Source organism: Falco rusticolus, chromosome 5 (assembly GCF_015220075.1).
Source record: "Falco rusticolus isolate bFalRus1 chromosome 5, bFalRus1.pri, whole genome shotgun sequence".
NCBI classification, from domain to species: Eukaryota; Metazoa; Chordata; class Aves; order Falconiformes; family Falconidae; genus Falco; species Falco rusticolus.
In genome coordinates, this window is record NC_051191.1 from 64,399,724 (window position 1) to 64,427,030 (window position 27,307).

The following is a 27,307-nucleotide window of genomic DNA, read 5'->3' on the forward strand; positions in this document are numbered from 1 at the left end:
GCTGCAGCATCTTGCAGCAGTGATCTTACTAAAGCATTACTGTGGAAAGTTTGCCGGACTCTGTTGTAAGAGACAGACCTGTAAAGTTATCTGAACTACTTAACACAGCATTCCGTAGTGATTTTTTTTTTTTTTTTGTTAAGCATAAGTGTAAGTTTTTGGGGCCTCTGAAAAGAGAGAGATTCACTGGTTTTAATATGTGTGTGCAGTTTTCTTTCCACTGTACCTGTTCTTGTCCTGCCACTGTCCTGTTGGCCCAGATCTTGGTCTCTGCTAACAAGCAGTAGCAAGCACACCAACCAGTGGAGAGAGGAATTTTGTTTGGAAGCATGGTATTCTGATGTCTAGGATGAGCCATGTCACCCCAAGCATGCCTTCTGAGCATGGTGTCAAAGTTATACCTAGAGCCAAAGAGATGACTAATTTAGTGTGTTGCCATCCTCCAACTAACAAGTACCTGATAAATGCTAAGTGTCGTCTTAGCATTAGCCAGTTCAGGCATGATAGGTGCTTTTAAAAATGACTAACTGTTAGTGTTAACCTTTATTGTTTTGGTTTTTTTGTTCCCTACAGAGTCAGCTCTGAACTAGAAGGAAATGAAACACTGAAGATAATTGAAATAGATAGAAGAGTCAATGCCACCTCTTAAAAATAAATAAGACCTTTTTTCTTGACTTCCCTCTTTCCCACATATTGTCAACCAAAGTCCCCCCTGACTAGTCATCCTCAGTGAACCAAAGCACAAAAGAGAGGAGTTCAACTTCTGCATCGACTGGTGAGGCTGTGACTGCAGATGGGATCTCTTGTCTTTGTAACTCCCTTCCTCACTTCACACACAGTCCCTGTCTTTGCTTTTATTCCTTTCCTGTCTAATACTGCAAGGGCAGGATTGAATTATGATGGCAGATGATGCCAGCAGTGTGCCGGTGACTGGTGTGTGTGCGTGCGTGCATGCACATATCCTAATCTGAACACAAAGATTCTTTCTGTAGAAAAATGAATACGCAAAACCAATGGGAACATGTGGGATGATAGGTTTCTTAGGAGGAGATAACTGAGAGAAAGAGGAGGTGCAGCATGGTGCAGCTCTGAATCTATCCACAGCTCCATGCCTATTGGTCTACAGCACCTGAGCCTTTTGGGGGGTATTGAGAAGCACGTATATAGCCTGCTTCTGAAGGGACAAGAAAGGGCCCTGATACTGCTGAGTTAACATGGGCAGGAGAGGGGTGGGCAATGACGATGCTGAATTGTCCTCCCCTAGCTCTTTCTCTTCTCCCCTCCAGCCTCCTTATCATTTCGTGGGGTAAATTTCTCTGGGTTGAAAGCAGTCCCGGTAGGCTTCCCTACTGCTTCCACCCTTGTGGAATTCAAGCAAAGATCAGTTGCTGTCTTGTCACACTTTGTGTGGGAGAATTACACTAGTTTTTCTAAATCTGTTTAGAAAGCAGGTTTTGTTAAATTTATGCAATGTTTTGGATGGATGTCCTTTAGTCTGCTTAAGGCTAATCTATTTAGCTTAAAACAGTTCCTTCCCAATAAACTAAATCAATGTAAGGCTTAAATCAGAAGTGCCTCCTGAGAGGACCATATGGTTTTAATTTATTAGCTTCTAGATGCATTGATGGAATTTCTTACGTAGACCTGGTCTCAGATTGTCCTGTATTTTCCTTTCCTTGCCATCTTCCTGTTACTATTGTAAATAGTATTTATTAGCTTTGCAAAATTTTGTTCAGGCAGTTGCAATGAAGAGAACTGAGCTTCCCTAACCCTGCAAGTGGTCTGGGCGAACTCTGATATGAGACACAAAATATTCACCCATTCCCGCCCCCTAAACTTGAGTTGCCCTAAAATAAAGCCATGTGTCTTATCTTCCTCGTACCTCCTTTTCCAGAGATGTGATCTTGGACCAACCGCTTAGCAGAAAAGACGTGCTCCAGCTAGGCACAGTTCAGGGCTGGCAGTGGTAGATACTGTCTTAACTGTATGGCAAGAGAGCCGCTGGCCTGAGGAGTTGAGTGTTTAGGCAGGAAACAAGGCAAAAGAGGAATGAGATGGGTACACAGGGAGGTGAAAAGACTGGCCCAAGTTCAGTGGAAAAGCCAAGAGCAGTATTCAGGTCCGATCCTGGTCTAGTACTCTTCTCCCTGCTTTGTTTCCTCCTTGTCCCAGGCAGCTGTTGCCTTTAAGGGTTCTCCCTCCCTCAGTGCCCTGGTCATGCCTTTGCCTGAGCTGTGCTTCTTGCAGTGGCACAGTTGAACCTACCCCAGGATTTGAGCAGAGTTTTGTCTGGTTACTACAGAAGGGCGCTCGGACTCCATTGAGGATGGATTTAATGTGAAAATTCTAATTTAGCAGGCTAGCATAGCTACTTTACAGTTTACCAGAAGTCAATTTAAAAAAAGAATAACGAACTTTGAAGCTCTTTTTTCTTCTTTTTTTTTTTTTTTTTTCCTAGTGACAAATAAGGGAAAAACTAACCTAGCCTTACAAGTAATTTTTTACCATGTACAGTAGATATTTCCTGCAAGTATTCTATTTTGTAAAATATTGGATTTGTATTTTATTACAGCAGCTGCCACACCAGCTCCTTTCTTGTTCTTCATTCTCCTTGGACTTTCTTCCTTCAGTATCCTATTTGCAGCCTTCAGGACTGACTCAAAACTCAGTGAAATGAATGGAAGGAATTCAGTGAATTACAAGGGGCTGTGGATCAGTCCCCACTGTACCATTTTAAGAAGGTGTTTCACATTAGTGGAAGTGAAACGTGAGTCTGACTCCGTGAGCTAGTGATGAGTTTTGGTGTACAGATGTACTTTTTAGGTAATGCCCTATTCCTCTATGCAAGTGCCTTTTTGTTATTTTATCTTTGGTGGCAATGAGAGGAGAAATGCTGTTGTAGTCTATTTTGCAAGTGTTCCCTTCTCGGCATGGGTCAGTCTCCTCCCTAAAGTATCTTTCCCTTCACAGTGATCCTGCTGAGTCCTCTGAGTCATTCCAGTATCCACCAACAACTTTGTATGGTTTGTTTTTTTGGGTTTTTTTGTGTTTTTTTTGGTTTTTTGGGGGTTTTTTTGGTTTTTTTTTTTTTTTTTTTTTTTTTTTTTTACGATTTAAGGCTTCATGTAAATAACGAGCACTGGTGGGTGCCACAAGGGATGGCTGCATTGCTTAGCCACATGAGGTCAGCAAAGCGGCAGGAGAAAGCTGGGACTGACCCTTCCATTTACGGTATGGCTGGTCAGTGTAAGCGGGCAAGATCATAGCTTAGAAAATTCCTTAAATGGTCTTTGTTTTCAGAGCACCCATGGTTTGCCACCTCTGGGGGCAACTGAATGCTCAAGTCTTCTGCAAAAGAGGCCCCATGCTGTCAAGCCCAGCACTGCTCCTATTAGTTTTTGCAGTTTGCGCTGTGCGTGAGTAGGAGGCCGCTCTGCCTGAGCTCATGCCCATTAAATGGAACACCTCCTCTTGCAGATACAGCTGACTTTGCTGTATTAAAACCAAAATTGAATTATTTCTCAGTACTTAAAGGACAGATGATTTCACAAACACTAGACAATCCCCTCTCTCTGAAACCTACTGCACTAGTCACCATTAAAGCTTTGCCCTTTTTTTTGCTTAAATTGGGCATGTCGGTTCAGATCTGATTGGGAGATAGTCATGGTTTCATCGGGAGCATTTTAAACTGGCCACAGTCTCGGTCAGTCCTCTGAACTAATTCATCCAAGCCAGTATGGCCATACTAATTTTCTTGTAACGGTTTGATAATATATAATCTTAATTTGTGTAATTCTTTAAGTTATTTTTAGATATTCTTTCGGGGAATCTCTTGACCTAGCACACACATTGCTTGGGGATTTATTATATTAAATGTTACTTCTTTATAGTGAGGAAAACCTTTGCTTTACTTTGGTATTTTTGTGATAATTTTTCTTCAGGGGCCTTAATACAACAGATTTATCTGCTAGATACTAGGGGCCAAAGAATCTCCTGTCATTATCTACCCACAGGCTGTTATGTGACAAAGACCTCACCATCTCCAGAGGTGGTTTATGCCCATGTTACGTATCTAGCAGGGGGACGGAGGAGGCAGGACACATGCAATTGCACTGCCAGCCTCAGCAGCCCGAGGGTGAACGTTGATGCACTGCGGACCACGTGGAGAGGCAGCTGTATGTGCTCTGTGCTAAGGGCATAGGGAAGGAGTAGTAATGCGTATTCAGGGAAGATGCCAGTAAAAGTGCTTTTAATTAGCTCAGCTATATTACTTGAGGTCTTAGCCTTCTGCCAGTATACTTTTTCCAGTGATCAGTGACTTGGTGCTGTAGAAGGATGTGTGTGTATGGACAGGGTAGGCAAAGGCCTTATGTGCTACTTAATTTCCATTTCCGCTAGAGGACTTAAGTGATCCTTAGAGTCTTCAGCTGTAATGTTGTGCTTCTTGTAGCGTGATTCTATGCACACTAATAAACTTACCTTTTGTCCTGTAGCTTTAAAGCATGTCTAGATCTGTTGGGTCTTTGCTTCTAGGGAGATAAGCTATGAAGGAATGTAGGGCATTATTTTTTTATATATATTTTAAAAGCATCAGCAGAGGGCATGTGACAGTTCTAACCTTGTCAGTGTGTAGGTATTGTTGAGTTTTTTTCCCCAGGCTATTTATAGTTCTTTGCTGCATTTCGCTTATTTCATCCGTACCATTCAATATTTTTCAGCAGCACAGACTAATAATGGATTAGGCTGGGCTGAGGTTCTTAGGCCAGATCCCAGCTGCTACGACACAGCCTGCTTGTCGTTATACAACTTTTGGAGGCTGCAGGTCTGGTTTATACTGGCAGGGGACCTCTGCCATATCTCTCTGTGTAACAGTGTATCTCAATGTATTCTTGATTTTTCTAATATAGAGCTGAAAATTAATCTAAAAACTTTTCTTCTTTTTTTTTTTTTTTTCCTGCTAAAGAAACCAACCCACCTCTCTGCTCCCATCCCCCAAACTATCAGTGGTGAATTCTGTCTAGACGCATTTAGAATGTAGGTCAAGTAAATGAACGATACTAATTGCTGCGTTGGGAGGGATTTCCACTGAGTATTTGGGCTCTAGATTCTAGCTTATGCCAAGAGGCCATTGTACAAAACCCACGCAGCTAAGAACAGAGGTATACAGAGTATTTTTATACTCCTGGTGACTAAAATACTTCTTTCTCAAGTCACTAATTAGAAGGGGAACATTATGTATTCTGAAGGTGAAACGGTAGGTCAGTAATCTGTAACAACAGAAGTTCTACTAGCCTATAGAAGTGTAGTGCTATGATGTGTTGCTGCTTTTCACTATAGCGTTAAGAATAAACAACTCTGGGGGGTTGCAAAGATGAATGAACTGGCTTGTGTGTTAAGGCCTTTACAAATAAGATGAAAGGATTCAGTCAATGAGCCAGGACATTGTAGCTTTCTTGTGGCCAACAAAATGACAGTGGGCATTCGGGGATATGTTGAGGTTGTGATCCCAGTTAGTACCACATTGCTTAGGTGATCAACATCCATTGGAGACTCCAGGATTGTGAGGGAGATTGCTATTTGGTTTTGTGGTTTTCAGGTCTGGCCTTTTCCTGCTTTGCCAAGGTGTATATATATATGAATGCACTTCCTACATAGGAAAGATTGCATCTTGCAGGAAACCCTCGTTTGTGATGCTGAAATGGAGGCTGGATATTCTTTATTAGCAGTATTCTCTTCTCTGCCCTGAAGCCAGTATCCTTAATCTTTCTCCAAGAGTTGGAACTGAATAAGTGAGAAGAAAACACAAGCAACCTGGATTTGTAGATCTATTTTACAGAAAAGAAATGGCAGGTGAAGGGAATCCTGATGTCACAGGGAACATTCTAGTCCCTGATTCCATAAATCAGCAGTGATAGTCTTTTTCATTAGTTCCCCCCTTGTTTTAGCTTTAGTCTTCCCCTTGCTCTTTAATACTAAACAGTCCTATTTATGCATACCTGACCTTTATGGTATATGCCATTTTCCCTTCCAACCAGCAGGAAAAAATCGTTTTGAACTTTCGTAGCCCATAATTAAGGGAGTGGAAGGGAGAGAGGGGGAAGCAGAGGCAGGTAATCAGTTTCTTTTAACAGAACTCTGCTCGTATCTGACTTTGCCATATCAGATCTTAATTCAGTGGTGCTGATGTAACAGTGTCTTGCTTTTTTCATTTGTACAGTTAGCAACAATGAGTGCGAGTGTGTGTGTATCTGTGCATGTGTGCATGGTGAGTAACTTTAAAAAAACAAAAAGGCAGAGTTGTTTTCTTAATGCAGTAAGCATCACTAAGTAAAGGCATCTACCTGAACACACAGGACACATTCCACTTGGTGCAACAGAAAGTCCAGGTGTTTCTGTCTGAAACCTGTTCACATTCCATCTCACCGAGCACTCATGAAACAGTCATGTGAATTGCTGTCTGAAGTGTGTGCTATTAGTAATTGTAGACTGAAAGTTGTTGCACTGTCATTTTGCGTGTATGCATAGACTGTCTGGCCTTTCTGTAGGACAGCTCTGTTTGGTACAAAAAAAATAATTACTTTAGGTTTGATTGTATCTTCTGGTGTCATTTTTGTTCTGCAGAGTTATGGCTTTGAATGCTTTTTTTTGTTTCTTTTGTTTTAATGGTGTAAATTAGCCTTAAAAAGTGGCCCCTGGGAGCTGATGGCTCAAGGAAAGTCATTTTATTGAGCTGGTCTTCTGGGAGAGTACCTGAAGATTACCCCCTCCTGGGAGGGAGCACTACTGCCCTGACCACCATGCGGGCACAGCAAGATGCCAGCAAGGGGAAGCAGTTTGCTCTCAGAGGGCCATGCCGTGATGCAAGTACATCACAGTTTCCCTGAGATTTGCTGGTCTTATTACTTGATGTTACCCTTCTGAAGAGAAATACATATCCAGGGCCAAAGCCATTGCCCTGGGCCATGCAAAACAATAGCTTGTGACTCCAAGTTACTCTTCGTGTGACACCCTTAAGGCTTTCCAGCTGTTATTTCCCTTTCCTTCTGTTCATGTGGATACAGTATGGGTTTGTGCAAAGATTTAAAACAATCTAAGATTAAAAGAACAGTGATACTACTGCAAAAAGCACACACCCCCTAAACTCCTTGGTAAACTCCATTGGAGCGTCTTCTGACTGCAGGTATCTCTGTTCTTTTGCCACAAGTCTATTTAACTCTGTGTATGTGTGTTCAGTGGCCTCTCTATTTTTGTACAAGCTCTGTCATCTGGATACGGTCCCACCTGATTTTTCACACTGCAAACATGTCCATTGGGTGGAAAGAAATTGCTATTTTTCCTTTTTAAATCGTCTGCTTGATTCTATGGGAGGGCAGACTACCTGCTTTTGTAGCCTAAACATGTATGTAGCGAAGTATGTTATGCTTTTCATTTCCTGCAAATAAATATTTTCTGTAGAAAAAGCAAGTGCAACTTGTTTGCTTTCCTAATGGTTGGAAAAGTTCTGGTCCCTTGGCTTTCCCAAGTGTGGCGCTGCGCACAATGCGTCCATCTTCGCACAGCAGAACTACCAGTACTTCAGCACATTGCTAGACAGAGGGGTTACAAGCAGCAGTGTGTGTTTTTACTGAAGCTGGCAACCCCTTCTCTTTTTTTGAAATTAGGGGAGAATTGTGTCTGTCAATGGGTGGAAATTAGGCAAAGGCTGATGGTGTTTTATAAGGATAATGGCACTTGAGTGCAACTGTGTGATACAGCCCCATTAATATTGAATTGTCTCTCTCTAAAAGTGGGATCCAGGGAGGCTGATGCTCAAGGAGGCACTAGCTTCAGCCTGATGATACCTGTCTGCTAGAGCGTGCTGGAGCTTGATTCGTATGGGCCAAATAGCCCCCCTGCAAGGCAAGGCCTTTCCCTGCACTGACTTGATGCTGGGCAGCTAATTGCTTAAACTGAAGTAATCTCCTAAAAGAGATTTTTCTGCTTTGGCTTTTAGGGGTTGGGTCCTCTGCTGGCCTCTGCTCCTTCCCTTACTCTGCGTCACCTCAGGAGCTGCCTCCAGCAGTTCAGAAGCTGCTGTTTTGCCTGTGTGAACAGTCGACATTGTCCACCAGTGCAGAAGCAGCACCCAGCCAGGGGAACAGAATTAACCTTTGCTACTTTGAGTAGACGTGGAAAAGAAAACACCTGATTTCTTCCAGTCTGGGGACTCCGTGGCTGTGCTGGCCACCCAGGGAACTTGGCGGTGAATGACCTAGTGCAGATAAGAAAATTACCCCGTGCAGAGCTGGCTTTGTAAATGGTATAGTCATTTGTATTACACTAGCTTTCTACTAGGAAAGAGACCTTATATCTGGAGTACCGTGCATCCATACGAGAGCAACCAACAGCTTCTCCTCTGCAGGAACTGCTAGCGATGGAAGTAATAGTTCTAGCTTTACTGAACTGAAAATGGAAGTGTGACAGATGGCTTTGGTGCCTCCTTTTCAAGGCCTTTTATAAAAGGCTGTTTAGAGGTTGGGGAAGGCAGTGTACCATGAAAATCGGAACACCCTGGCCTGCACTACGTTTGTGGCTGGTGCTGATTTTCAGAAAAGCTTTGGTTTTGGGCTGAAGAGGTTAAAGTAGCAGAAGAAGTTGGCAGTGAAGGAAAAAGCTCTACTCTGGTGCTTTTATCCCAAGGATTGTCTTTGCTGACCACCACCATTCACTGTCACAAGAAAAGGACATTGGAATGAGAGGTTGGTTTTTCACGTGGCCAGGTTTTTTTGTCAGTCCTGTTGCGCACACAGTCTCCACGCAGTGCTGTAACAGAACAGCTCTCCCAGGCGAAGCACGGTTCCAGCATCAGCCACATTATCTAAGCCCCGCCTCAGTCACAGCAGATGATGAAGCAGTTCTTTCTCACAAAATTTGGTTTCTGTGCCTGAATGAAGAAGGTCTGTGGTGCTTTCCCTTGGAAGGTGGGGTAGAAGGGCTTTACTTTGTCCTTGGAAGTTCTGCATCCCACTCCTTTGCTGTCATTGTTTCAGAGGTCACTGCAGCCGCCGTCTTTCTCCTGCTGCAGCTGGGTGCCCCTTGCTTTCTGAACAGGCAATTTCACTTGCCAGAACTATTGATGCAGCGCAATTCTTAGCAGCATCAAGCCATACATACAACATTTTTAGAGGAAAATCATCAAACTGTGACTGATTGGGGAAGTTACCCTCAGCTTAGTTTTAGCTGAGCTCAGTTCCTCCAAGCATACAAAACACCGGCTGGTGATTAACAATTGGTTAAGAATCTCCTCGAGTCTCACTATTACCCTTAAAGCATCACGCAGCAGGCAATGCTGCAGGGAATCTGTGATTAAAAAAGAAACCCACATACAACGGAGAAATGCTGGGTGATGAGCTGTCAGCCTTGCTACCTATCACCCTCCGGTACATGCTGTTCTTTGAAAAGCATGTTACTGTTTGAATTCAAGGCTGAATTTCGATACTCGTTTCTCAGGCTAATTCCCATGGCAGGGCAGGAGGAAGGGTGTCCAAATGCAGCTTGCAGTGCCTCTCACGGTGTGGTTTGGGTAGTAAGTCTTCACCCTTTGCTGTTAGCTATTGCTTGTACCTATTTTACAACATCACAGACTTTGCCATCCTTGGAGGTATTCATGGTAGATTCATTACCAGTACTCCCTTTCCTGGTTCATTTCTTTTGGGTTTTTTCTAGAACATGGACCTCATTAGCTGGGAGTTTAGAAGCAGTGAGCAAAAGCTTGCATCTTTGCCATAAGTAAAATAATTCTGTAGGAGCCATATCCTGTAGAGAGAGTGCACTGGATAGGGGCCAAGGAAATGAGCTTCGGATTTAGTCTTGCTCATGGCATGCTGGTGAATTTGGCTGACCCTTCTCCATGTTTCAGATTCCCAGTTGGTAAAATGAGGCCAGTGGTGGCTTCCTCCTCTCTATAAAGCGTGCTGAGATTAAGCAAAGCAAGATGATCCAGAGGAAGTAGTAACTGGAGCCAAAAGCATGTTTCGCTTTGTGTAGAATGAATAATGCTTGTGTGTCTTGTCTCCCTTCAGTTTGTGCTTCAAAAAGTTGAAGTGAAATGATTTGATTTCTCATTGTTTGGGGGTGGGGGGGTGGGGTATATCTTGTGGGTTTCAAACAGTCCACAAAGAAGCCAGGATTGACTTGTTCAACTTTTTATTACTGAATTAATATTAAGTTGTGTTTACATGAGTTCTGTATGTTGCTATAAAATTACTTTTTTGTGTATCTCCAGTGAGGAGGAAATTGCAAGTTCTGGCCCTTATCTTTGTTGCGATAGAGCTGAGGAGAGATAACCAGCGTAGATTAAGGCCATGTCTGCTGGGTTGTCTCACTTCCACTGCCTAAAGAAATGCTGTAAGCCCTCTTTTTTAAACCTGTTTGGTAAAAACCTGGGTTTGATCCATGGTATTTGTGAAGAGGCAGCACCCCAGCACTTCCAAGCCAGGCCCTTGTTGTCACCCCTGCTGAACACCTTGACAACAAAAATCGGGGTGTATTTCTAGCTGTGGCAGCCTGCGCGTGAAAAGGGGAACAGCACTGTGAAATAGCTTAAAAATGGTAAAAAAACATAGAATGTAGCAGAAAATAGTAACTCACCAGAGCTAATGGGATCCAGGGCTGGCAGAGCTGCAGGGTGAAGCGGCTTGCCCAGCAGGGTGGTCTGCTGAGGTGGGGGTGGCTCACTCCATGTTAAGCCTCGGCATCCCTCAGTTACCTGATGGATAAGCAGTGCCCTGCTTGAACTTCAGATGCTGACCAAAGTGAATGTTTTTGTGGGCCTGTCTGTCAGCACTGGATCTGGGAAGGGAAGCTGGCTGTTTGTTCAGTCATGTTAAAAAAGAATAAAAACTCGAGGGGATGAAAATGCATACGTACACATGTGTATGGGTATATGTATTTTTATATGTTCTTCTGGACGATGAATTTTTATGACCTTAAGGAATACGGAACATTTAAAGTAGGCTGACTTCTCACTGGCTACCCTGGCACACTGAACAAGTAAAGCTGCCTCATCCCTTTCTTCCCCACTCCCCTTTTCCATATATTCACCTCTTTTCCATTAGGAATAGGATTTTCAGTCCCTTCCACTCTGAATAAAACTTACTGCAGTGCACACAGCCAGTGCGCACTGGAGTGTTCAGAAAGGGTTTTAACAGGCATGTGAGTAATGGAATAAACCTCCATCCCTTGGCTTGACTCCAAGAGGCTCAATTCCCTCCTTTCTCTGCATTTCCTCTTTCATTCCCACCACCAACCCTGCTATTCAAGGCATGTAGAAGTTTCCACCTAGGAAAAAGAGCTCCCCACCTGCTGAAGCCTGTCAGCTCTCCCAGATGAGCAGGGGAGTCACCGCAGAGGGATGCGAGGCGCTCCTCCTAACCTGGCAGCCCAGCCCCTGGCCAAATCGCCAGCTTAAGAAATGAGATCTCGGCTGTGGGAATTCAGGCTGTTGCCAGCACGATGATCCCAGATGCTGGCAAAACCTGCTAAAAATCTATTTTTGTGCTCATCCTTTCCCCCCTGATCCGGCAGTATGTCTGCAGCCACATCTTGGAGCAAACACGATGCTCTGATGAAGTTTCAGCTGTTGCTGCATTTCTCAAACTGCAGGAATTGACAGCTCTGCCACAGGTGTAATTGTGTAAGCAGGGCTTTCCTTCACCAGCCTCAGATTCTGTCATAATTGCTCATATTCAGAAAAAGGCATAGGAAGTCAATTTAGCGCCTGATGTTGCAAATGAGTCATGCAAATTGCAGCCGTCAGAGGAAAACCAGGTAATCCTGGAGCACAGTGGAAATGTGGTCATGTGGGCAAAACAGTTATTGACAAGCAGGAGCTACAGTAGGGTTTGTGCTGGAGGAGGATGTGGCTCGGTGGCATGGATGTTTGCTGGAGGCGGGGGTAGGAAATTCTAATTAGTTGCCAGGCTTTGCTCCAGATGCTGTGGGGGAGGTGGAGCGATTAGCTGGGGCAACAGGCCATAGAGCTGTTCCCATGCGGACCAAAGGCTAAAAGAATAAAGCTGTGAGATGATGCATATGGTTCTGCTCTCCAACTGTAAAATTAATTTGCAATTAAAGTATTTTTTGCACATGCTATTGGCATCTTCTCATAGCAACAGATTGTACGGTTTTCACCAACGACAAAAACTCTAAGATACCATTGATGAGAGAGGGGCTTATGGCACTACTCCTCATCCTTGAAGCTGGCTGCTGGGCTAGGTCTGAACTGGTCTTTAACAGTTCCAGCTCAAAACAGTTTAGTTTTTTTCTGCAAAAAACAGTTGTCACACGCTGTTAAATTGGATGCTTTCACTAGCAACATTGGTTGCTAATGTCCCTGGAAGTTCAGCAGAAGACTTTCCAATGGAGGTCCCATCTCTCCATGGAAAAGGCATTGATGGTTCCAGAGTCTGCGAATCTCTGCACACAGCTCAGAGCAGGAGCCAGACCTTTTTACAGTTTTGCATAAGACCTTTAGTTTTCCTTCTAATAAGCTGTATGTTACCTTTCTTAACTATGCTTTCTTCTGTGTGCCTCATTAGGAACTGAAAGCACTCTGAGGGGTTGGGGAGAAAATTGATACACATATTGGGAGAAGCACACATGTATGTAGATAATGTACACATCATTTATGCATAGGGGTAGGATGTAATTTTGAAAGTTGTTTAAACTTTTAAATACTTGAACTGTAGTAAAAAGATCTACTTTTCATCACCCTTCTCTACTGCCAGCAAGGGAGGGGAAAACTTAATTGGCTAGCTTGGAGGGCTGTCATTGCTGGAACTGAAGCGAAAAATGTATATGCAGTATGTGCTGAGTATGGAGAAGCTGAATCTTTAAATAGGGTTGGAGAAGGAACAAGAACCAGGTGTAAAGAACCTATTGGCTGTCCTAAGTCTGGTTGTTGCCCAAGATCTTGCAAGGTTTGCACGCTGGTGCATACAAGCAGCAGGTAAACGCTGTTACCTGTTTGACTTTTGCTCATGGCGCTGGCTGTGCTGTGGCACAAGGATCACAAGGAAGAAGCGAAGCCACCCATGGGGAAGGGGGGCCTCTGAACTCTGTTCCTGCAGGGCGTGCCTTCCCTGCAGGGCACTATTTGTTCACGCCTCCCCTCTTTAGTCCTTATGTCTTTCTATTTTGCATCGCATTGCCTTGGAGAAATTTTGGATGCAGAAAACAAAGCACTGGCTGCGCATAATTCCTGGTATAATTTCTGTATAGTCCCAGGCTTTGACCTTTCCTGTACTTTTTAATCTTCTTGTCACTGTCAGCCTGTGTGCTTAAATAGCCCCGCCTGGGTGCCTCTGTGGAAGGTTTTTGTATCTCCCATAATGAACAAAAGGAAGAAGCAGGGCACAAGGCAGGAGGGCAGTCTATTTTACTAAGTGGCGATGTGGTGCCTGTGTCAAAAGGTATCCCCTGGGAGCCGGGTGCTTCTGTTCGGAGCGGACTACATGGAGATTGCCCGGGGAGAGCATCAGAAGCGACTGACAGGTAAACCCGCAGGGGCAGCGGGGACGCGCCGGGGCTCGCTCTCGGAGGCGCTTCCAACGCGCCGCTCGGGGCAGCCGCTGGTCCCTGCGGGCCGGGCCGCCCCCGCCGCCTTCCCAGCCCCCGGCGGCCCGACCGTCCCCGCGACGCGTGGGCGGGGGCGTGGCGCGGCAGGGCGTGGCGGCGGGGGGCGTGGCGGCGGGTGCGGCGAGGCGATTGGCGGGCGGGCTGCGGGGCGTGGCGGGGGGCGGGGGCGGCCGGGAGTTTCCCACAATGCCCCGCTGCAGTGCGGCCGCCGATGGATGCTGCGCGGCCGCGCTGCCATTTGCAGCCGCCGCGGCTCGCAGCGCGCCCCCCGGCCCCGGGAGCAGCGGCCCCCCGGCCACCGCCGCCCCCCAGCGCCTGCAGCCGCCGGCCACCCCCCGCCTGCCCCCTCCTCCTTCTCGGCCCCGCTGCCCCGTCGCAATGAACCCCCCCGCCGCAGCCGGCGGGGAGGAGACGGGGGCGGCGGGTGGCGGTGGCTGCCGGGGGGCCGAGGGTGGTGGGGAGGCGGTGGGTGCCGCCGGGGCCCCGGAGGAGCCGGGGCTGCCGGCGGCGGAGGAGTCGCTGGAGGAGAAGCTGCGGAGCCTCACCTTCAGGAAGCAGGTGTCCTACAGGTGGGTGCCGGGCGAGCGGGCTGGGCGCCCGCGGTGTCCCTCTCGGGCACGGGGCGCCCGCCGTGTCCCTCTCGGGGACACCGCTCGGGCACGGGGCGCCCGCGGGTGGGGAGGCGGCCGGCGGGGGCCGGCGGCGGTGCGGCCGGGCAGCGGCGTGGGGGCAGCACCCTGGCGCCCGAGGGGGCTTTTTCTTTATCCGAAGCGTGAAAGAGCCCCCCGCCCCGATCGGCGTGCCGTGAAGTCGCGACCTGCTCCCAGCCCCGCCGCTGCCGTCAGGTCTGCGGAGCTGCTCGGTGCGGCGGCGCCGGGGGCGATGGGGAGGGGGCGGTGTGCGCGGCGGAACTTCGGAGTTACTCGGAGGGAGAGTCGGGGACCCTGCCCGGCTGCCGGGGGAGCGGCTCCGGCCTTTTCAACAAAAACACCGCCTGCCCCTGTTCCCGGTGCCTCTAAACGCTCGCATGAGGTTTCGGAAACACCTTTTTGGTGGTGTTGCGGATCCCGAGAGGGGCTTCTCCGTGGGAGGTCTCGGGGAGTGCAGGGCTCCCCCTCCCTGCCGGCTGCCCACTCGTGCCGGCAGCCCCTGCGCAAGCCCCCGCGGGTGACAGCATCGGTGGGCTGCTGCGCCCGGGGGAGGGCAGGCGCAGGGGTGCCACGGGACGGGCTGTCGCCGGAGCAGTGTGTTACTGTCATAACCGGGTCTTGGGGGTTTATGGCTGTGAATGTCTCCAGTGTATCGCTGATGCCAAGTAAATGGGTTTGTTTCTTTGGTCAGTGCACCTGTATGGAGGGGCTGCTGGTGGGATTTGTCAGCTTTCCTGTTACCACCTAGGGTCTAATGGTTAGCAGCGGCTGAAATTGGTTGCTGTCTGAGAAGCTTCATGCCAAAAAGTTCTCGAGTTTTACCTAATTCTGGCTGCAAAGCCCCAGTGGCGGCAGCACACTGTCGGTAACTAGTATCGTACTGCGCTTAGAAATGAGCCCTCTTAACTGGGAGGGCAAAAAATGTGGAACTGCTACTTGGTTTGTCTCTGCAAGGAAAGAGTGTCTCTAGCTCTAGGTCAATTAGCTGAAGAATCTCCCCTAATATGGAGCTACTTCTTAAGTGCTGTCAGTTTGCACCCCAGATAGCTTAGTAATGGTTTGAGTCTCTGCATGTGGTAGAGCTTAAAAATGAAGTAACTAAACACTCTTCGTAACTCAACTTTTATCTAATACTTCATGTATGCAGAGAGACTTCCCCATGAGGGTTGATGGTCTCACTGGTGAGTGTGGAGTTTGGGGTGATTCATCCTAGACTCGATAAGGTGAGGGATGTGAAAAGGAAAACTGAGGGGACACCTAAATAACATGACATCAGTCATCTCTCAGTACTGTTGCATCTCTCCCCTGACAGTGTTCCTGGCACATGCCACTTAAGGGCAAGTTGTCCATTGCAGGTAAAGGCAGATTCTGTAGGTGGGCTGTTGAAGTAGCTGCTAATGAGACAGGTTTGTTAATGTGTCTGCTCTTGGTACCGAAGGCATGGGGTTTGCAATACATCTTGGAGGTGCTCTATTCTGGCTCTACGTTTTCTTTTTTATTCAGTTAATTTTTGCAACACCCCCCCCCCCTTTTTTTTTTTGGAGGGGGGGGTGGGCGGAGATATTAAAATCTGTTTGTAATGTCCTGTTCTCTAGATCATCTAGAAGTGTGTTGAAGACATGAGTATTCTTAAAGTTTTCTGCATTGTCAAGATTTGTAAGGGTTTCATAAGAAATGTTTGTAAGAGGGAACACATGTTTTTTTTCTCTTCTTCCTCCTCCATCTCCTCTCCTTTATCTAGGCAAGTGTACAACAAGTCCCTAACAAATACAGAAGCTTTTTCCTAAGCATCTCCTGGTGCATATTATTTATTCTGCTTGACTTAGGATGTATGTGAGAAAGTGCATTTTCTTTGCATCCTTAAATTTCCACACCTTTTCTTTTGGAGCTGGTTTCTTACAAATAATGTGCACTCTCTCATTTATCCATAATGAAAACAACCTGAGTAGATATAAGAGTAGAAAACTTCTACAAAGGACCTCCATTGAGCTTTCCACACCCTGTGTTCTCCAGGCTCCTTGTATTGGTACCATTTCTTTCAGTAAATTATGGTGTTGAAATATATTTGTAAATGACTGTATTATGTACAGGAAGATCTGTTTATGTTGGCACTTGGACTGCCTTATTCACTGGTACAATAGAAATTATTCAAGGCTTCATACAAACTTTCAAACAGCTCATTTAGGGTTCTCTGTGCAGGTGCATTACATTAAATAACAGGTATATGGGTGTATGTTATATGTGCAGAAGAAAAACAATTGGAACTTGCTTGAAATAATAAAGATTCATGAAAATGCATGTACAAAATCTGTTGGTGGTAACTGAAGGAATGAAATGGGTGGCTGAAAGGGAGGTAAAGGTATTGTGAGAAGGGGAAAAAAGGAAGAAGAAAAATATTTCCTATACAGATTTTATGTTGATCACTCGTGGTTTACCTGAGTCTGGCTTAAAGTATTATCTTCTCTGCACACATCCCCCCCTTGTTTTTTGTTGTTGTTGCTAAACAGAAACTTCTTTTGTTGTAATGCAGATCTGTTTAGCTAATGAGATGATTGTGGCATAAAAATCACTTCTTAGTTTCTTTAGGATTGTACCAAACCCATGCGTAATGTAGTTCAGCAATAAATGTTTTGTACTAATGTGGTCAGTGGTTTAAAATGCAGAAACTGCTGTATTACATGTGTCATGTTTCTGTGTGGTAACTACTAATAAAGGCACATTTGTCCCCCATATTGAACCATCAGGAGGAAAAACTGTCTTTGAGTAACACAGGTGTGCCTCACAGGGAGCTTGAAATCCCCCTTGACCTTGCCATGTTCCCAGCCTTGCCCACCTTGCACCTGACATTCACCAAGCTTGTCATCTGCACCAAAAGCTCATCATTCGGTTAAAAGTAGATGTTTGCTGTTTTCTTTCTAGTAATATGCTGTAATTATGTATACATACACAGTGGGGATATGCCACTTATCTGTGCTTGTGCGTGAGCTAATGGCTTTAAAGTGTGTCTGTTTGTGTGTGTGTATGTGCTGCCAGCACACATCCCTTAAGTGGATCTTAATTTGCAGATGGGGCGTCTGCCCTGCCTGATATAATAGGGGGGTGCTGCTGCTGGTGCTCAGCTGGTGGGTACTGCTGGGGGCGAAGGGAGGGAGGGAAGGGGTGGGCTGCAGTCAGAAGTGTCAATCCCTTGATGAGGGGCATCTTGCAGGGCTGATCCCTGTGCAGACCGAATGGAAGTGCGGAGCAATGGTCTCCCTGTTCAGCCTCGTGCACTTCAATGAGGCCAACCGACTTGATAGTGGGATGCTAACATCAGAATGCCAAACGCTAAGCAGTAATTTTTAGGGCTAACTTTTTACCCTACAAATATGGAATTAAGTGTTTTAAAACTGTTTTGTGTTTTCTGCTTAAAATCTGAACTACGGGCTCACAAAATCAATTTTTGTTTTTCATAAACTGATAGAACCAAAAGTTCAGTTTCCTACCGCACTGTGAAGAAATAGGCAAATCGAAAAAAGTGAATAAAAAATGTACCCCTGCCAGAGAGAAATGCTCTCTATAGATTGGTTCTTGGAGTCGTGTTTACCCCCTACATTTCTAGACCCAGTAGAATATTTACAAGACATTGTGACACTAAGATAGTTGGTGAATTTTTCTTTCCATTCAATTTTTATTATTTTGTCAATGCAGATTTCTGTGAGGAACCTCATGGTCTCTTTTAGCTAAAATAGAGATTGAAGTAGCTTTCCCAAAGTAATTCTTGAAATAAAGAGAAATTCAGATTATACCAAGGAGATGCTCAATAAGGATATTTCCACAATACAAAGCTATGGCTGGAGAAGACCATGGAAATAAAGCTATATCTGGCAGATTTCCTGCAGTTCTTTGCAGCTCTCAAAACTTATCTGAAATGCAGTCTTGTCATTAATTTTTTTTAAGCTTAGAGAAATAGTAAAAGGTAAAAAAGCCACACCCAAAACCAAGACACCCCCCCCGCCCAAATCAAACAAACCCAAGAAACCAAACCAACCAACACAACCCACAAAGCAAGCCAACAGAAACCATCAATAATGCAAATGGATTTTAATTTCTTATTAATTATTATTTAGAAATCCAGGGAATCTTGATCAGTGATGTTGGAAACAAACCGAAATAAGTTTAATGGCCATTTTTTGAGAGCTCGTGATGTTTGGCAAACACCTGTCACTAGGGGGTAGTTTATCTAGAGAAACGTAATTTAATTTTGACCAAAGGGAGAAATTCTGACGAAAGCAGTGGGTGGCAGGCTTTAGGATTCTTGCTTGTACATGGCTTGGGGATATCCAAAAGCAGGGCCATAATGAATCATCTCAAAGTCCTGTGTTGCTAATAGGCAGCAGGTTGGCAGCTCGGTTGTCATGCTTTGTCTGTGGCGAGGGTGGCTTGCCTGAGCAAGAAACTATGCATTTCACTTTTAGCAATGGAAGCACTGGTTTTCTTAACTCACCGTGTCTGTTGACCATCCAGTTCCACTCAGAAATGTCGCTTTCTAAAATAGGTGGTTTCACTTTCCTTGGCTGATGTTTCTCTCTGCAAAATGAATCTGTAGCCAAGCTGGCCTCCCCACCCACACCATCAGCAGTAGCTGCTTGTCTGTTGTGGCAGAAAGTAGCTGGAGGTGTTGTCGGAGTGGGTTTTGTTACTGCATTTGAAGGAGAAAAAGCTGTGGCAGAGAAATCCTGCAAAATCCCTGATTACACAAGCCTCGTCACTGTTGATGAGCATATAAGTACCTGGGACTACAGATGGGGCTTTAGACCAAAATAGAAATTTAAAGATAGGAAACATCCTCATTTTTGCTTCATTTATTTACAGACATGGTAATGATCATAAAACTCACATCATTTCTCAGTAAATATTAAATAGAGACAGGAAGCTAGAAGTGTCTCCCATTACTAAGACTTAATTATTTTATGAAATATGACAGCATTTACTAGTGTACTGTGAAGCATTATAAATAATAAAAGCTGAATGACATTTGTAAAACCGAAAACACCCAACGCAACCCCTTGATCTTTTGATTGTGTTGATTTCTTTTACTTGTTTCCTTGAATCTCAACATATCCTATTTCTATAAGAGTGAGGTTGGTCTGCATGAAAATGATGGATGAATTTTTATCTTCTACCAAATGTCAAGAAAATAATTCTAGCACTCTGGCCTAATCTCATATGATCTGCTTATAACTGTCGTAAGAGTTTCGGGTACGTACTGTACAGATTTGTTACCACCCACTCGCATAACAGTGACTCAATTTACTTTGTCACCCAAAACATCCATCACCATTTTGTTTTCTCCCAAAGCATATCACTGGACGTTTTTGGTACATGAAGGAGCCTTCACACTCTTCCATTTATAAAGCTTTGAGGTGGAAGTTCTGCGTTGGAGCAAAATGCAGAAAAAGGCTAGGACAGTTCAGAGAGAAGAATAATACCATAGGAAAACCAGGCTGATGTTTAAAGTTCCCTCCTGACTTCAAATGTGGCTGCAAGTCCGGGCATCGATGTCTTTATGTCACAGTGAGCAAAAGGACAGTCTTTGAATTTTGAGCATGTCTTACGTTCTGCCTTCTGTACCTGAGGTTAGCAGCACTTCACAAAAGACATGTGAATGATAACTCTGGGTAAAGCTACATGTGAGCTGCAATGGAATTACGTGCAACCTCAGGAGGAGATAAACGCATCAGTCATTTGAAAGGGGGAGCCTCTATAGGCACATAATAAAGCTGTTCTGTAGCACAGGCATAGACCTGTAGACTTAGATTGCCCTGGGACTGTTGCAGGTAGAAAATATTATTGTGTATGGGGGACAAAAAAAAAAAAAAGGCAAGCTGAATCAGATGCTGCATAACTTTGACAGGGTGGAAAACCACTTTTGTTCTGGCTAGTCCTTCGGAATAAATGATCAGGTAGTTGTGTCTTCTTGCCCAGGTCAGTCATGGGGCTGATGAAGCAAATCGCTTCAAGCCTCACCAGGCTTTTGATGGGTTGGGGTTTTTTTAGTGTGTGGGGTTTTGTTTTGTTTTTTAGTTTTTTTGGGGGTTCTTTTTGTAATTTGGCAGCTTGGCTAAGATGTTGGGAAGGTGATGTGTATGTACAACAGTCTTCTGTGCTCTTCCTGCTGCTTTATTGGTAAATCCATCACAACCTGGGCATCAGATACCAACAGTCAGCCAAAGGATTTCCCAGATATTAAGGAAAAGAGGAAAAGAAGAATAGAAAATAATCAGGTATGGGCGGCTTGCAACTTTATGGAAACCTCTTCCAGTTACAGAGGTGGTGATGAGGAGCTTTGTCTTGGAAAAGAATCAATGTGGAAAGTTGAAGATCCTTTTTGTGTCTTACTCTATGAAGTTTTGGGTTTTTTAAACTCTTTGTATGTGGGAGTGAAGCATTAACTCTACTGTACTGTTCACCTGCATGTTCCGATATTGGGGGTTTTCCCTCTCTTGTGGTTTTTTGAATGATTTGACCATTTGTCACTGTTAACAGAGAAAAGCTGTGTGGGACTGGATGTATACAAAAAAATGTGTAAGAGAACATTAAGAGAAGACCATGTGTATTTGTATACAGAGTCTGCAGGAGCCTCCATGTGGGTCTGTGCTGGGTATGTGATGGCTGTGTATGGGTAAGGTGATGTCACTGTGATTAACTTCAGGGGGAAGGTAGGTATATGATAGGACATGGACATGACAGACTCTGCTGTGTGTTTTGCAGGTTGCAGCTGCATAGGAGAATCATCTGTGCTTTCTACTAAGTTTCTGGACCTTGTGTGGGCTGAGGAAAGTGTGCTAGGGTGGGTTGCGTGTTCAGGAGCCTCAGTGCATGCTCTGTATGAATGCTCAGGAATATAAGATGAAGGGATGTCATTATGTTGCTAATACCAATGCATGGTGTGTGCTTTTTCTCCCTTTATTTAACTGTCTGTTTTTTCTGAGGTATATCTATATTTTATATATAGGCATATAAACCCATTAATGTTTACTCATGGTGAAGGCATTGGGTCTGATGGAAGGTGCTGAGCTCAAGGTTGGCAGGCCCATCTAGAGCCACCAGGTCTCTTTGGTTTCACTTCTCATTTCTGTCTGTATTGCGCTTGTTATTTGTCTTTTCCGGCTTCTCTTGGTGTGGACGTGCTAGCCTGTGGGTATAACTGCTTCCCTGGTGCCCACGTTGTGTCAGCTCCTGAATTCTCCTGTAACCCTGTCTCTCGGAGTGATGAGATGCTGGTAAAGCTGTCGCTGATACACATGCAACCCACTTGATGCTGCCAGCAGGGAAGTCAATAGCATCACATCCAGCTCAAAAAGGCTTTTTTGCTTCTTTGGAATCTTGTCTTTTGCCTATAAATTCGCTTAGGGAGGATTTCCTTGGTGAAGATTAAGGTGTGTGCAGCCCTCACACCAACATCGCCGTTTAATGTGCTGGCTGCCATGTGCCATGGGCTGGCACAGACTGTCCAGGCTGGGCCTGAATCACTCTGAGGGTAACGCTGGGCTTTGGGTGGCTGGTTAGGAAGGAAAAGTGGGGGTTTTCACCTTAATTTTCACTAGAATTTTTTTGGTCACAGAAGATCACAGCCCCCTATCTTGGTTTGCAGAGGAGATCCACAAATGGAGTAGGAGACCATGCAGAGTCAAGGAAGAGACTGGTTGGTTGTTAAGACCGAAAATTTGGTGTGCTGGTCAGAGCCTTACCTTAGTCTAATACTTGCCCAATCCTCTTAGCTTTTCACACCTGTAAGGCTGTAATCCGTAAGTGATGATACCTACCTACTGCAGCTGGTGTAGGACCTGATTCTTTGAGAAACAGAAACAAAAGAAGATGAAGTGACTTATTTAAGGTGGCAGATGGAGTCTGTGTGACAAAGTGGGGACAGAGCCTCAACCCTAGCTTTAGCTGCAGGGCCTCTGGTCCAGGCTAGCAGGAGAGGAGAACGGAAAAGAATCGAAACTGCAACTCGCAGAGAAAACCTGAAAGCTGAGGGGGGGAGGCAGAAACAGCTGTGCATGAATATTACAATTTGATCTTGTTTAGAGTACAATATATGCAGGTTTTGCCTCTGAATTATTTGTGCATTGAGCAGATGGGAGGGTTCATTTTTAAAGAGCTTTGCTAGTCTGAGGCTGCCACAGGGTGGTTCTTCTAAGTGGTTCTTCTGAATGTCTTTGCACCTCCAACTAACTTACTGAAATGGCTCACCATAAAGGTGGGGAAGGGAAAGATTTATTAGCTGGTTCTGAGGAATGAATGGGCACTAACCTCTGCACTCTTGAGAAAGTAATCTGGTGCAGGACAGAGCTTGTCTGTACTCTGGGATTGAGCCTGGTATTTCCCCAATACTTTCTATGCAGCATTGAGAAACCTTGGTGGTTTGCAATGCTTATGCTAGAAAAAGGCTTAGTAATGATGTCCTGAACCTTTCAGTCCTGCATTTCCCTTCAAATGCAGCTCTGAATGGCACTGCCAGAATCCCCTTCCATTTCAAACAGCTGTTAAAGCTTAGTTAACTTCAAAATTTACAGTTCGTGATGGAAAACTGCTGTTTTATCATCCAGTCCATCCACCCTTTTTTAAGGGGTTATGGCTTCAAATTCTGCCTAGAAAGTTTTCCAGCTCACTGGCCCTGCAGACTGCCTAACGCTAATCCCCATTGTCATAGACAAATGGCCGTGTAGTCAGAGAGAACGGAGGTGTCTAATCGTACTTAGGTTTGAGGCATACTAAGTTAATGCATCGTTGCTTCTCCTGTGTACCTTTGTGGCTAAACAATGAGTTAAGAGAACGTATAGGATGCTATTCTCTAAGGCTGCCAATAAGATCTATATGCCATCAGCAGTGAGTTTAGTTATTGGCATTGGGGAGCGGTGCTGTTGCCTGTCCTATAGCCTCAGCTAGGCTATAGATGCATTTAAGAGATAAATAATATCAATGGCTTTGGCTGGCTGTATCTAAGAGCTTGGTGGAGATACGTGGGCTCTTTTTAAATATCCAGAGACTTGGAGGAAGGCCTTTCATGGTGAAAGGTGTAGGTGTGGATGGTGGGAATGTGGTTGGCGAATAACTTGTCTTGCTTTATATTATCCTCTTCAGATGGACTCAAAATTACCTGCTTCTCCCTCACTGTTACTAAGGCATGTGTGTTTAATATGTACATCTAAAGTGTGTCCGATTAGGGCTACATGATACATGAGTGCTTGGGGGCATGACCTGACACCTCACAGGAGGAGAAAAAGAAATGTTGATATTTAATATAGACATAATTATAAAGGTGCACAATGCTTGTATAGTACATTCTTCAATATTTGTATTTTCATGAACTTCAAAATACTTCGACAATTGTAAAATTTGTTTCAGTACTTCTCATTTTTCAAAGGTTCCAGAGTTTGGCTTTTCACAAAAACAAACAGCAAAGCCCCTAATAGCTAGATTATATTTCTTCTAAATTTTATGACTTAATAGGAAACTTGACCCACAGGGGAACATTTTCCAAGTGGGGCAGGGATTAACTTCAAGTGCACAGATTCATCAAAGCTGATGAGTTGAACATCCTAGAATCCTTCTGTGCTTGGAAACTGTTCCCCGATGCTGTGTAATATGCAAGAGAGGGGACTGCCTGTGATGCTCTGAGAGGTGCCATGGGGTTTCTGGGCACCACAGGAGAGGGTGAGGAAGCAAAATGGCTTTGAAGCCTGTTAGCATCAAAAGATTATGAGAAAATACCTTCCTGTCATCACTTTATTTCATTAGGTTGCTAATGAGTTTCCTCTAGGGATAGTAACGGGGTAGTTCTTATGCTTTTATCCAATTAGTGAATGATCCCAGGAGTGTATCCTTTTGTTGTGAAAACACACTGAGTTTCATTCCAACTTGAGCACTGCATCCTGTAGGTTCTCTGAAGGCGATGAAATGCCATGTGTAGGCACATCTTAGGCCAGGTCGTTGGTTATTAATTGCTGATGTTAGCCTGATTTATGGTTTCAAAATGATGCCCTAGAGGGCAATGGACTCTCCTGTAAAAGTGAGTGAAATGCCAAAGATGTAAATAAAGTTTCATTATGAATTTTGAGATTTGTTGTAAGTTGAGACACTGAGAGAATGTACATGTTTAAAACCTGTGTAGATAGGAAACAAAATAAAGGTGCCTTTGATGCTGTTGCCTTCAGGGATATCCAGTACCAGTGTCTTGCCAGCTGCTTGACTCATAGGATCCTTTCCTGCTGGGACTATAGTTACCTCCAGGTTTTAGCCTGATTTCAGATGACATTGAAGAAGGAATTAGCAGCAATACTGATGCAGCTGTCATGTTTGGTTGTGGGTGGCCTTTTATTAGTGGGAAGAATTGAAGCTATTCTTTATTTTTCATTTTAGTCTCTGCAGGTAGCCAGCAGTTGCAACTGTCACTTCTCTTGCAGGACGGTATATTTTGGCTTTGGAGCAGGTAGTTTTTGTTTTGTCCCTGGCCAGTTTTTACTGTGATAGAGTTTCTGGATTTCTTTATTTTTGATCTGCACTCTCTCACTTTTCGTTCTGTAATTTGCCTTTGTCACCTGACCTCCCTGCCAAGACACTGGTGCTCTGTGTGGGTTTACATACCTGGGGCTGTGCAGTGCAGGGTACAATGAACGAAGAACACACAAGTACTTAAATGCTGGGCTTCACATTCTACAAGGTTAGATTTAAGTTACTAAGCTTGTTCCAACAGTGTTGGGTTTTTTCTGCCTCCAAGGCTAGCGTGAGCTTTATAGCCCAGTGCTGCGTCTCCGATTCCTTACTATTAAGATGCGCACAATAAACTGCTTCAAATTCCCCTTTAGATTTGCAGTACTGGAAGTTTTCGAGCCCTGTGGTGGTAGACTGTTGCAGAGGCTGCAAAGTGGTTATGTACATCTTTTATACAATTGGAGGTAAAGACGGAGACTGTTTTTGGACTTCTCCCTTTCAATGTAATGCAAACCTATGGCAAAAAGGAGGAGGCGCCAGTTGTCTTCTCCAGCTTTTCAGTTACTATTTTTTCCAGCTTTTTCAGGTGTTGAATGAGTGCTGAAAGATGCTCAACAAGCCCTGCTGGCGTATGACAAAGTGCTGGAGTAGACTGACAGTGGCTTGGATACAGGGTAGTGTTGTGATGATTGTGTGGACTCTCTTTTGGTATCGTGAATCTTGATTCAGCCTGGGCAGCAAGCAGCAAAACAATGTTTTTCATTTCCTTGAGTCTGATGTGGGCCATATCATCATTTGATAAATGTTCTACGATCCAGAGCGAACAGCAGAATTACGGAGTACTGGGTTATTTGGTCTCTGTCTTGTCAGCTCTTTGTTTCTCATCTTTCAGCAGATAGTGGGAGGGATGACTAATGTTGGCTGTGATGCTGGGGCAGTTGCGAGCTGGACTGAGAGCAATACAGCAGTTAAAAGGCCCCCTCACAAATTTTATGTGTGGTGTTTAGAAACTGCTAACCTGACTGTCTTCAGACAAGTGACCCAGGGGTGGCAGTTCTTTCCCAAAACATTCCTCTTTACCCATCAAACTTTCATCTTTTTGAGAGGGAGAAAAAAACATAACCTTTAGCAGGGGTGGCTGTTGAGCATGGCCTGGAGCCAAGCTTGTTGAGCTTTGGTGCTCTATACAGGGAGGGCTGGCTGGAGCACAGCTTTTCTGCTTTCCAGAGAGGATACTGCATATCTTTCCCTCTGGGAATAGCCTGGGCTCTCCCAGACCACAGCAAGTTTATGTCCAGATCCACCTTGTGGATGTGATGACCATCAACAACATAAGCCAAGCATTATGTATGTTCACTCAAGCCTGTGGGTGGTCTCATGCCAGGAGCGCTCTGAGAAATGCTCTCCAGGGCAGGATGGACCCAGAGAGCTTGTGTGTGAGCTCTCCTATTAATGAATGTGTTTCAGGAAAACATCATATGTGATGATCTTTTTTTTGTGTGTGTGTGTGTGTGTAGTGAATTTTGCTCCTTTTTATTTTTATTTTATGAAAGACTCAAAGCTAAGCTATCTCTGGCTGTAACTGGAAGAGATCTTCAGTATGACACAGAAATATTTTGTATTTCCTCATATGGAGTCACCTATTCGAGATCAAGTAAAGCATTCTTCCCAATTTTCACCTTGCATCTTGTGAAAATGTGAGAGACCAGATAACAGGGAATTTAAAAGAAAAGCCTCCTTTAATCACTTGGGTGGGCAATATGGTTTTTCCTTCCTAATCCCTGGATTGCACAGTACAGTCTTCTCTCTTTACCCCACCTCCTTGGTGCTGAAAGGAAAGCAACCAAATGTCACCCAGCCATCTGACTGGACTGTGAAAATAACCTCAACCTGTCCATACAACAGCTGCTTACATTTCCAGTTTCCTTTTTTTGGAAGAGAGACTTTGAGTTTGGTGTTTGTTAGTACCCAGTCTTGTACAAAATTCCAGTAAAACAGACATGCAAAGTGCATCCCAGAAGAAGAGTAAAGCCACAGCTGCTGAACCCTGGCGTGGGGGCTCATCTCTTTTCCTAGCTCCTGCTGTCTCTCTGAGGCAACAGCAGGTATGATGGCTGATTTTGGGAGGGAGATGGAAGGAAGAGGGGAGCTGAACTGTGGCTGTGAAAGTGCTGGGTTCATTCCTTCTCAGTTCCTGATCGCTGAGGGCTGTTGCTTGCTCAGGGAGAGTTGCAGCGGCAGCTTTCATCACACGCTGGTTGTGCCTCTTTCCTGACTTAGTAGAAAAAGAAGGTAATTAACTTTTTTTTCAGTCTTTGGTTGTTATCCTGAGATTACTTGTGTCTTTTGCATCCTGAAAGTTGGAGATCATTCTCTTTCACATGTGAAGTGCCAAGATACCAGATGGCCTCACCTTTCTACCATCAGTGACCTTATTTTACTATCTTTTCAGCTGTGCATCTTCTGAAATGAATGCTGCAGCTGACTGTCTCCTGGAGGATGTGGGCCTGCAGTGGGGTCTGGGAGCTCCAGTGTCTGTCGGCTTCTCTCATCTGCTTGTG

General features: G+C 44.8%; 2 protein-coding genes across 7 annotated transcripts in view; both read left to right on the forward strand.

Annotated features, from left to right (window-relative positions):
- Positions 1-7,464, forward strand: part of CREB3L2 (cAMP responsive element binding protein 3 like 2) — an 85,653-nt gene extending 78,189 nt beyond the window's left edge. For both annotated transcript variants that reach the window (XM_037388101.1, XM_037388100.1), the window contains exon 12: positions 574-7,464. In XM_037388101.1, the coding sequence (XP_037243998.1) occupies positions 574-649 (76 nt within the window). In that variant the 3' untranslated portion in view covers positions 650-7,464. The remainder of the gene's footprint in view (positions 1-573) is intronic.
- A 6,351-nt stretch (positions 7,465-13,815) lies between these two features.
- Positions 13,816-27,307, forward strand: part of DGKI (diacylglycerol kinase iota) — a 233,878-nt gene continuing 220,386 nt past the window's right edge. For all 5 annotated transcript variants that reach the window (XM_037389986.1, XM_037389987.1, XM_037389988.1 and 2 more), the window contains exon 1: positions 13,816-14,186. In XM_037389986.1, coding sequence (XP_037245883.1) covers positions 13,996-14,186 — 191 coding nt within the window. In that variant the 5' untranslated portion in view covers positions 13,816-13,995. The remainder of the gene's footprint in view (positions 14,187-27,307) is intronic.